Source organism: Trichoderma virens (genome assembly GCF_000170995.1).
Source record: "Trichoderma virens Gv29-8 chromosome Unknown TRIVIscaffold_90, whole genome shotgun sequence".
NCBI classification, from domain to species: domain Eukaryota; kingdom Fungi; phylum Ascomycota; class Sordariomycetes; order Hypocreales; family Hypocreaceae; genus Trichoderma; species Trichoderma virens.
The window spans coordinates 1000393-1012061 of record NW_014013659.1 but is presented as its reverse complement, the minus strand read 5'-3'; the positions used below and the strand labels follow the sequence as shown (position 1 = coordinate 1012061).

The 11669-nt window shown below is 52.7% G+C and overlaps 2 protein-coding genes across 2 annotated transcripts; one reads left to right on the top strand and one right to left on the bottom strand.

Annotated features, from left to right (window-relative positions):
* Positions 1 to 4046: 4046 nt before the first annotated feature.
* Positions 4047 to 7519, bottom strand: TRIVIDRAFT_195559 (uncharacterized protein; the record flags this gene model as incomplete). The annotated part of the gene is made up of 3 exons (XM_014095386.1): positions 4047 to 7040; positions 7134 to 7397; positions 7517 to 7519. The coding sequence occupies 3 exons, from the start codon at positions 7517 to 7519 to the stop codon at positions 4047 to 4049; spliced, it is 3261 nt and encodes a 1086-aa protein (XP_013950861.1).
* A 1607-nt stretch (positions 7520 to 9126) lies between these two features.
* Positions 9127 to 9801, top strand: TRIVIDRAFT_187451 (uncharacterized protein; the record flags this gene model as incomplete). Its single annotated transcript, XM_014095385.1, has 1 exon — positions 9127 to 9801. A coding segment is annotated over one exon (314 nt), but the record flags the coding sequence as incomplete, so codon positions are not given.
* Between the last annotated feature and the right edge of the window lie 1868 nt (positions 9802 to 11669).

Genomic DNA, 11669 nt, shown 5'->3' with positions numbered 1-11669 from the left:
GGCCATTGTGATAATATCGGGGTAGGTCTGAGACACGATAAGCTGGTGTGAGTCAATCACTCCTTATTTAGGATGTTGAGACAGCCGGTTGCTGGTGATGAACGAGATCCCGAGTGACATGAGGGCGAGGGGCTGAGGACTTATATACGCATTGTCAATGCCTACAGTTGCCCTTTACGGACTATACGATGGCTGAACATCTAAACTGGACCAGCCTCCACAATCTCTCTAGGATGCCATCCACCCACCACCCGCGGCATTGCGATTCAGGCCGCAGGGGTCTTGCTCTCCGAAGTCCACCAGATCGGGTTGAGAGGTTCCCCTGTTGCCTTCCCTCCCTTGATCCCGAAAAAGATGTGCCACGCCGCCCTTGTCAGTAGCGTTGCAAGCTGCCGTGGGCTGACATCAAGAAACGGAAAACTAGTACACCAACGCTTTGAACAAAGCACACTGCCAAGGCCAGTGCCGATGTCCCGTCTAGCTGCTTTGTTGTCCATATTGCTGTCCTGCAAGGGAGGAAATAGTGTTGGACAGAACAGAGCGGCCTGTCACTTTGACCAGGCCAGGACGGGAGTGTCGGGATGCCTGAACTGAGGCTGGCTGAATGCAACTCTGTTGAGTAAAAAGAATGTGGAAACGCCAGAGTGCTTATGGCTGAATATGCATGCACACGTTAGGCTGCAGTTCACTCCGTGCCTGGCACATATCAGATTGCCCGAACCAGTGCAGGGCAGAATGTGCGAAGGGTCCTCGTCCTCGGCTGGTTAATGCTACCCTTTTGATACTACCCAATGTCAGCATCGTGAGCATCTGAAAACCTTACGATATAGCTGCTCTCAGCCAAGTATGGATACGCTACCAAGACAACAGAGTGCCCGAGACTTGCCGAAAATGGTACAACTAAACGGTGCTTCTCATTTATTATTATTACCTGCCAGCCACATACCACCCTGATGTCCCGATCCATGCATATCCTGCCAAGTACTAGAGCAAGGTAACGCTGGAATAGGCACCCTCACAGCTGGCATAAACAAATGAAGTACTTCTAATGCATGACTTAAAGCGTTCGAAATGAAGGTGGGAGCGTGTAAGTCAGAGCGCAAGATGACTGGACGGGCACTTGGTTGAGCGTTTCCGACCCTACCTGCAGGGAGGGTTCTAGACCTCTCAGCCTCTCCTCTCCCAATCCTTCTCAGGACCCGACATTGCTTACCCTTTTAGCTCCGGGGGCCGGTTAACTTTGTGATTAACTCTAGGCTCAGGTGCCCGTCGCGTCTGGCTCTGCGTACGGAAGACACTTATGCATACGCTCGTCGTATACGAGTACTACAAAGGACCCATGAACGATACTGGTGCCACGACTTTTCAGCTACTATGCCGGGGTATCGGGGCTTTACGATGGGCGAAATGGGCGGGCTATGTGGGCTTTGCTTCCCAAGATCGTGACCCGCAGTGGATCTCTCTTTGTTTTCTCACTTCACTGGATCGCTGGTGGTGGGAGGACAAGGCAAAAGTGAAGAAGAAGTACGATTAATCAAGGCGTACGCGTACGAATACCGGCGGACTAGCAAAAGCCTCGAAGATGCTATCTCGCTCACCTCGTTTTGATCAATGATGGATTGCTAGCTCCCAGCTACGCAGTAGCAATGCCAAGCCACGTCGGTGTTCTCTGGCATCTCTACGGTGGAGGGTAGTATCAACAGGCCAATATTACTACGTAAGAAAAGAGAATGAGCGGACGTGGGTGCGAGAGAGAGGACAAAGCTTGCTGCCAGCTCATCATGCATCCCAGCGCAGTTCCTTGCGTACCACAGCTGCATTTATCCCACAACTAGGATACGAGCGGCTGAAATTGTCGTCCCTTCTTCTTGTGCCGTGGTGGGGATCGCGCAATGGCGGCATGTACGGAGTAGTGCGGAGGAGGAATCGTTCGATATGCATGTCCTGAGAGAATCAATGGCCTGCAGTCTGTCTGTCCATCTGTCTTTCTATTTCAACCAACCGACTATCCGCCACCCCCAGCGCTACTAAGAATAGAAGAGTAAACACAAGACTCGTACTACTACTACACTTAGAGCATCCCCGGAGGGTACGGACTTGTCTTACTCTCGATGCTAGCTTTGAAGGCGTTTCCATCGGCAGGCATTGGGCTGAAATCGTAGATACTATGAGCATCCGAGGGTATCCTGGTACATACGACAGCTAACCATGGAGTGTCAGATACAGCTTGACCGGCTTTAAGCAGATCTCGTTCTCCATCAGCCCACAAAGCTTGCCGCGTTCAGGCTCCTGTCATTCAGGACTTGCAGGGTGGAGTCAAACATTCAAAAGCTGGCCCGAGGTTATGTACGCATCAGCTTCTCGGCCCTCCGGCTGGTCGGCCTAGTAGCTATGATGGCTTCAGGCCGGGACTGTGCTTTTGCCAGGGATGCTCGACTCTAGGCGCTTGCCTGCTGCGAGGGTGGATACACAATGCTCCTGCCGTATCCCTTTGTTGTTATTTTGGGCATTCGTTTTAGATCATTCTCGGTGAAGCTTTCCGACATGAAGCTCCTCTCTCACTGCCGAAGCTGCTTAGTAGTGGAAACTAACAAACATGAGATCGCAGATCCTGATCCCCCAGTCTCACATATCACGGATATCAAACTGGACGTCGACTTTGAAGTCTACAGTCAGCGCTCAAACTGCTTCAGCCTGTCCCCCATATGATTCCTTCGCCCCATGCAGAGATGGAGAATATCGAGCAAGAAGCTGCTCAGCTGTAATGGCCATGCAAGCTGCTGCTAGTTTGCGCTCCCTACAGCAAACTTCAGCCCCCATCCATCTCATCCAGCCGCTCTGCCCAGGGGAGCCACACTGGCCGGATCTTACCCCTGACTTGTCCAGCTAGGCTCCCCGCTCTGCTGAGCTAGGATCTCCGGGCTTGGAGCAAATCGCTTTTCGCATCTTCCCACCTCACCAACCTTGTGATACCCATCAACACTGAAAAAACAAAAGTCACCAATGCACACGGCAAGCCAGCGCTCAGAAATTCACCGACTGTGCTTTGTGGCGTTCCCTATTCATCACACAACCCGTCCATGTCGGCCTAGAGAGGTCTCACAACTGTTACGAAAAGCCGGCATCCGTTTTCTGACCACTGCAATTTTGCGTTTTGCATCTGTGCCCAGTTGGAGGCCCTCTGCATGTTTTGCTGTCGCCCAATTCAACCCGGCAGTCCGATTCCCCGACATTTCCTTTTTCGTCTCACTCACCTGAACTATTGATTGTTGGGGCCCGCGTCTGAGCCCTCTTGTGCCGCCCTTGCAGCACAAGGCTCGAGCCAGTCCAACCCAAGGAAGAAAAAAGAAAAGAAGAGAAAAAACCTAAAGGCGGCATTGGGCAGTCCGTAAGCCATAGTAAACGGGCCTTCAGGCGTTATACTTTGACTAGATGTGGCAGTCTAGCCAGTACCTGCAGCTCTTGCGAGTCTGGTGACTACCTGGGTGAGAAAATGTTTTGTTCTGTCGTGGCTGGTTGTAATCCAAAAGATTGCACCTCGTGCTTTTCGTATTTCGGATTCCAAGGTTGTAGGCCATCTGATTTGATATTGACATGCAGAGAGCAGACAACCACGAGCTGGCAAACCCACCAAGCATGATATCCTTTAGTCGCAGTATTGTTCATGGGCATACGTGTTTTGGGCTGTATACATGCACGTCACAAACATCGATGTTTGGTTCTTCGTATCAAAACACATTTCGAGAAAACACATTGTTTATTTAGAAATTACATCTGTAATATGGCTTATGACACCAAAAGATTCGGGCAAGACAGCTCCTCAACTGGGGTCACATAACAAAAAACTAAAGGGGGAAGGGAGGGCAAGAGAGAGAGATGCTGTGTGCTTTTTGTTTTTCTTCCATTCTGGTGTGCTCGCACCTCAGAGGACGGCGAATTATGCTGAGCTCTAGAGTACATTCAATGCAAACCATCCATCCTCTTAATTTTCCCCCAAAACGCCAGTGCAAAATATGTAGCCAGGACTATCCATGCGCTCATTCCCTTCATGACTTGTTCCTCAGGTGAGGAGGAACCCACTTGCCAGCAGTTCGAGTAGGCAGAGACTCTGTAGGGGCGGCAGACTCAGTCTTGCCGTTTTCGCCCCGCCTTGAGCCACCACGCTCAAGAGGCTCGCGAGAGTCGCGGGGAGAGTCGCGGGGAGAGTCGCGGGGAGAGTCGCGGGGAGAGTCGCGGGGAGAGTCACGAGGAGAGTCGCGAGGAGAGTCGCGAGGTCCAGGGCCTCTGGCGGGCGGGGGGAGGTTGTCGCTCGCTCCGCCGGACTCCTTGGCCGCCTGTCGGTCTCTCCAGCTGGGCTTGTTGCCAGAGCCGGCCAACTGCAGTCTCGGGGGGCCGGATGGGCGATCGCCAGAGTCGGTGCGCTCCATCGGGGCTCCTGTCCGCACCGGTGCGGCGCCCTCTGCAGCTCTGCCAGCCTCCTTCTCACGCTCTCTGTCTCGCCAGCTGCCCGATCCAATGACTGGTGGTCGTCGGCCTTCGGCAGCGCCAGCAGCGGGAGCAGCAGGCTCTGGTCCCCTGACGCCTCCTCGTTCTTTCTCTGCTTTACGGCGAGCAAGGGCTTCTTCCTCACGTCTCTGTTGGAGTGCTGCCTTCTCCAACATCTCCTGGCGTTCCTTCTCGCGCTGCTCCTTGAGCTTGGCAAGCTCAGCCTTCCTAGCCTCGTCACGTAGACGCTGCTCCTCCTTCTCACGAGCGGCCTGCTCCTCTTTTTCTTGGAGCATACGCTCTCTCTCTTCCCGCTCTCTCTTCTCGCGCAGCTTACGGTCGCGGTACTCCTTCTTGCGGATAGCAATCTGCTTCTCCAGCTCGCGCTCGGCATCTCTGCGGCGCTTCTCAAACTCATCACGACGCTTCTCGTGAAGCGTTGCTCTGAATGACTCGTACACACCCACCAGGCGGCTAAGGCGGTGCTTGAGCTCGACACTCTCCTTGTGCTTCTCCTCAGATTCCTGCAGAGTCTTGGCCTTGACTGTTTCATAAATCTTGCGGTCACGCTCCGTCTGCTTGGCATAGTCATCGGCAAGCTTCTTGCTTTCCTCCTTTCGGTAGGCTCGCTCCAAGTGGTCGAGTCGCTTGCCAGTTATGCGAAGCTTCTCGTTGACATCGTTCTTCTCCCGTTCCAACTGAGCTAGCTTCATGGCACGAAGTCTGTTGCTATCCAGGTTGTCCAGGTCTTCCAAATCAATGTCGAGAGCCTTGTCGCTCATCTTGAGGTCTGCGATCTGCTTCTTGATCTCCTCCTTGCGGACACGGTCATGCTCAGCCTTGATACGGCGAGCCTCACGCTCCCGCTGCTCCTCAGCCAGACGCTTGTCTTCGGCTTCTTGCAGAGCTTGCTCTCGCAGTCTCTTCTGTCTAGCATTCTCCTTCTCCTTCTTGGCCTGGAGCTCGGACGCCTCCTCCTTGCGCTTCTGGATAATCTCCTTACGGGCAAGAGTGTCGAGGTGCTCCTTCTCGGCGCCAGCGCGTGCGCGGGCCAATGCAGCGTCATGGGCCGCCAGACGATCCTTGTTGAAGTTGGGGTCGATGTAGTGGCATGAAACAAAGAGCGACTTGGCAAGACGAGTCAGCTGAGAGCGGACGATCTCAGAGGGAGTGCTCTGAAGACGCTGCACATTGCCGGTCTCGGTCTCGGCAGAGCCAGCAGAAGATCCGCTGTGACCGGCCTTGGCCGATGAGAAGACGTCGTTGTCAAAGCTGAGGACGCCGGTAGCGTGATCCATGCGGATAGCAAGATCACCCTTCTTGTTTCCGTTCATGATGAACTTCTCAATGGTACCACGAGTAACCTGGTAAGGCTCGGGGAACTGAGCCAGGCTCTCAACAAAGCTCAGGTCCACAGTTTCGTAGACCTGAGACAGCTGCTGGAACAAGCGGGTGAGGATAACCTGCTGGAGAGGGAGGATATACTTCTCCATTTCAGCATCAGCAGCAATCTTGGTCAGGATGGGCGAGATCTTCTTGCAGATGAAGAGAGGGTGGAAGTCAACCTCCAGGATGTTGTAGAGATCTCGGATCTCAGGGAGGGATCGCTGGATGATGGATTTGGACAGAGCATCGCGGAACAAACGAGAACGAGATGGGGCCTGGCCCATGCCGAGCAGGGTAGTCAGGCGAGTGTTCTTGTTCTTGCGGGCCTCGTCAAAGTCGACCATGGCACCTCGGGATCGGGAGGTGCTGATGACGGGGATGGCGAGGGCAGACAAGAGGACAAAAGAAGCAGCCCTCTGGAGATCAGCATCAGAGGCCGGGGGGTTGTCAGCCTTCTTGCCCTGGCCAGAGGCGACCAAGGCTGAGACCTGGCGGAGCAAGGTATAGTATCTTGACCAGGCTGCAGCGTGGAAGAGGTAGTTCTCGCCAACGAGGAAGATTCGGGTGAGCTTCTCGTAGTAGTTGGCCATCATGATGTTCTTGGGGGGGCGCTTGCTGAGGTTCAGCAGAGTGTGGATGTCCTCGACACTGCGGAAAGCCTCCTGCCACAGTTCAAGCTCGACGGCAACGTTGAGCTGCTGGAAGCGAGTCTCAAGATGACGCTGCAGGGTGTCCGGGTCGCTCAAGTTGATGGCGTGCATCTGAGACGAGTACTTGGCGGCGGTCTGGACATGGTTTCGGAGAAGCTCGCAGAGTCTTCGAAACTCGGTCTTTCGGGTGTACTTGAGACAAAAGTCGAAAGCCTGCATGGCAGTGCTCTGGTAAAGGACCTCGAGACGAGCATTGTTGCGTAGGATGTCGAGGACGGTTCGGTATGCCTCCCAGAGGAACTTGAGCCAAGGGGTGACAATGGCTCGGTCAGTTCGGTCACGGGACTGCTCTCCAGAGACGGTGGCGAGGAGGATGGACTCGGGGGTCTCGCTGGCTTCCAGATCGTCGATGCTGGAGGTGGCAGCCGTAGCTTCAATGGTAGACTGAACCTCATCGGCCTTTTGCTGGGCAGCAGTAACCTTCTCCACGGCGAGTTCGATGAACTTTTTCAGGACCAGCTGTGGGGCGGGTCAGTAATCCATCCAAGTACGTTAAGATCTTTTCTTTTTCTTCATCCCCTTTTCATCTTTCAACGCCGGTATTGTACCCACCTCGATGGTCGAAATGTTGGTGTTCTGGGACAAGTTCTTGTACTGATACAAGGCATCCTTGGCCAACTTTCCCTTCTTCTGCTCGACGGAGAGCTCCACCAACAGGAGCATAACAGGCTCCAGAGAGGCGATGGCGGCGCTTCGGGAGCGCTTGTTGGTGATGTGTTCATGGAGCAGGGTCAAGGCCGTCGGGGCCTGGTTGACCCCGATGAGCTCGTGGGCGCGCTTCAGGACATTTTCGGGCTTTTGATGCGGCGGGGGCGGCTGGAGAAAGGAGGCAAAGTCAGCATCACGGCCCAACCTGGATCAATTGGAGATTGTATGGGGGAGGGGTAGCGGCTGGCAAGAAGACGGTCAGTCGCATCTACGCCTGTGGTACGCACCATGCTGGGCAACCTCCTCAACGGATCGATGTGAGCCGGACAAGGAGATTCGGGGGCAATGAGTAGCCGTCGCAGGCCTGAGGATGGTTGAGATGGGGCGCTGGCGTGGCACTCTTGGTGGTGAAGCGACGCACTCGGGGAGGAATTTTTCAATTTCGTGTGTGGACGCTATCCGAGCATGAGGGGCTGCGGAACGACCCATGTCACGTGTATGCTTATGTCATGCATTGTTCTTTGAGTAAGTTCAGCCATCTTGCTGGCAGTGAAGCTTGAGCAGCGACCGATGCTGTTTATTTCGAGCTGAAAAGTATTTAAAAAAAAATGTGAGAAAATGCTCATACATAGTACTATGGGTAAGAGGCGGCAGCTGCATTCTACTTTTACAACTTGGTACACTGGGGAGGAGTGCTTTATATCCCGACCAAATATTGTGCTAACACCTAGTGATTCAGCTCCTGAGTATGTAAGCCTCGCCAGGAAAAAATTCACGATAGGCTCACAGTCACGAGATCGATGCCGTCGATTGATCCAGAACTGCAAGTGATGATTAAGATCCTTGGCTCAATCATTTCCCGGATCCGAAACCGCGGTAGGCCAATACAATACCGTGGCCCGGTCCGGAGTGGACAAGACGAGATAGGGCAACTCGTGAGATGCTACTCCGTATGCTGGACTGTTTGCACGGAGTGGTTGAGTAATTTGCGCCGCGAATCCGCTAGTGCTGCTTTTGGCTCATGGCGCTTTAGCGGCCGCGGATTTGTTAGACTGCTTCTCGAGCAAAGTCACATGACCACCGTGGATGCAACCAAGATCGCTGCCCGTTGATTCTTCCCTACCAGTTGGCTATACGAGTACAGCTCTAGCGCTTGCAGCTTACAGTAAACGCAATTATCGTGGCTGTGAGGTTACATGGCCTCTATGAGGTAGGTCGTAGGTAGCTACCCGTATACCTCGAGATATTACTATGGAAGGTTAGTACCTACTACCTAACGCAGTACCTAGAGGTAGTTAGGTACCTCTTCAGAGGCCAGACAAAAATCAACATGCTCATTTCGTATATCTATATCCGCCCCAGCCTGTTGCGACCGCCGACGTCGCGACTCTCCATACGCCCCTAACGACACGATACTACGTAGCGACCGGCTCTCGACGGTTGTGTGTATAACTTCAATTCAATTTATCTAGTTATATACTTACATGAATACTTATAGAGCCTAAATTACAGCACCTAGCAATTGTATCCCACTGTAATGGCGCAATGATGAATCAATAGCAGCGTAAGTTGTGTTAGTTAAAAGTTATATGCGGAGTATGTACTACGAAGTCGTGGGTCCAAATTCCAACACAATTCACAACCCATTTTCTTTTACTTCTGCAAACGCCTAGAAAATTCGAGATACTTTTAGAAATCCCTAGAAGAGATCATTAGCGGCAGAACTTTGGAAGCATCAAGATTTCGTAGGCCTATATATGACGAGGATGCAAAAACGATCTCCAGCTAAAACAGTCTCCATAATTACCCGATTATTTGCCGATGACACCAAGTGTGTAGCTGCAGTAACCAGCGCCTGCAAAATCTGTATTCAAACATCAACATCAACCATGGAATCTTCCTCGCGAAGATCGCGATCGCGATCACCTCCGCGGAAGGCGCCAAAGGGCAGTGGCGGGTTTCGGTGGAAAGATAAAAGCCGCCCAAATGACGACACCCACCGCAGCTATGATTCGAGAAGAGACCGATATGCAGACCGAGACCGAGACCGAGAAAGAGATCGAGACCGAGATCGTGGCCGCGATTATGGAGAGCGACGACGTGATTACCGCGATCGCTCGCGGGATCGTGACCGTGACCGATACGAGGGCCGTCAAAGATCGCGATCCCCTAGACGACACGGCTCCGGAACAAAAGACATGGGCGACAAAGCGAAGAGAGATGACAAGAAGGAGAAGAAAGAAACAAAGGCTCCGAAAGCTGCCGTTGCGGTGGGACAGGAATTCATCATTGTTCATGTCAACGACCGCCTGGGCACTAAATCAGCCATTCCATGTTTGCCTTCGGACACAGTTGGACAGTTTAAGCTCATGATTGCGGCGCGCATTGGACGAGAGGCGGGACAGATTATGCTGAGACGGCAGGGCGAACGGCCTTTTAAGGATCACATCACATTGGAGGACTATGGCATTTCGAATGGAGTACAGCTGGATCTCGAGGTTGACACTGGTGATTGAGGAAGATGTTTTTGTTTGGCCCGTATGCTCCGTATTGGAATATCACATCTGCTCTTACTCCTGTACGTAGAACCTCGGCGTGTATTTGGGATGCTTACTGACGGGTACCAGATACAGTAGCAACGGCTGTAGAGAGGCAAACCGCTTTCTATGCCGTGTAATGGTAGGTTCTTGGCAAAGTTTGCAGCTGATGTATCATTGCATGCAATGCAACGGCACGCTTTGTCAATCAAGGATAGCCGATGAGCCCACCGTAATTGTCGTAAAATTGGTATTGAGTGCTCATGACTGTGCACTCGTAATTATGGTCGGTAGTATCTAAGCTGACAGAGTTAAATGTGGACCCGGAGTATCAGTGCGGCAAACGTCAAACAGCGAGGACAATCCAGCAAACCGATTTATCGTTAGCAAACTCTTGGCCAAGTTGGCGTAGCGGTGCTGTGCTTTGCAGTTGGACCTGGGATGCCTCTGACAAGATGGAGGGCTCAAGAGACAAGCCACATCCTTATTGAGACACTCGTTGGCGAGATAAATACAGAACATCAAATGACTTGGAAGCCACCAGACAGTACCGAACATTCCGCAGCGGCACCTGAAGAATTAGTACCGGTAGTGGCAGGTAATAATACTGTACATGCAGTACTCCGTACAATTGGAGATGGGATGAGGTAATGCCAGCATCGTACGTGTAATTTAAAGCAAAAGCCACGGGGAGCTGAAGGTAAGGTACTTCTACCAGTATGTACAGTACGGAGTTGCATTTTCATGGGTACGCGGACTCGTTCGTTGGCCCCCGTGCTCGTACCGTGCCTGATGGAATGACGTGACGGCGATCGCATCTTCCGTTTCCGGATCCGTGGGAAAGGACTGGTCAAGCAGCAATCACGAACCGCTCGACAATGGTCAGGCCAACAAGTGGTTTCTGAGATTGATTTCGCTGTCGAGTGCTGACGCGATGCGTCGCATCCGCGGGTACAGTACATGGACTTCGTATGGAACTGCATGTACCTGTAAGATTGGATTCCCATTAATCAGTACCAGCAGCAGGGTTGATGGATCCTCTCCTGCTGGTCTGGTGGCCGGAAATGGCAGTGAGGCTAGGCCAGACGTAGTCTAAGCTTGATGCGGACTGAGAGGAAAAGGGAAAAAAAAAAAGGGCCTCCTTTGTTTTGCGTTGGTACGGTACTCGTATATGGCAAGGTACCTCGGCGCACGAGAAGGCTTTGTAGATTCCATCAGCAAAGGTACATGTACCAAACCTGTATGAGGGGTACGAGTATGGAATCTGCCTCGGAGTCAGGTAAAGAAGAAACCACTAATAACCACACGATGATTGTACGAACATATACTTGTAGTACTTTTGTATCTATCGCTGATACCAGTATACGAGTGCTCGCCCAGACTTGTGCACTAATGATGGACAATTCTCCATCCCTTGCCTCAAGAGGTACTACTTGTATGTACCGCTACTGATAGAGCCCGTCAGTGCACGTAATAATCCACTGTACTGTACCTGCTAACCCCAGGTACCTCTTCTTGGGAATCCATCAATGCAATATTACTGCCTGGGATGCAGCACTAGAAGGCCCGGCAAGTGCAGCAGTGCAGTAGCGTACGCCGTAACTGGGTGCTGGAGCCGTGCTAGAGCTGTGCTAAGCTGTGCTAAGCTGTGCTAAGCCAGCTAGTGCTCGTACCTACGGTAAGGGGTACATGGCCGCAGCCGAGCGCAGGTCACTCGCACGTTACATGAAGCAAAGCACCCCGTCCCACCGCGCCAAATCCTGGAGCAAATCCGCGCTTTTTGGTGCGCCTGAGCCCCCTGTCATGCCAATTTCCAGCGCCGCGCACGTCCCACCCGGCTTCCCGCCAAAAGGGCCCCCCCCAGCCGAGAAAAAAAAAAGCCCCCAGCCAGCCCAAGAAGCCC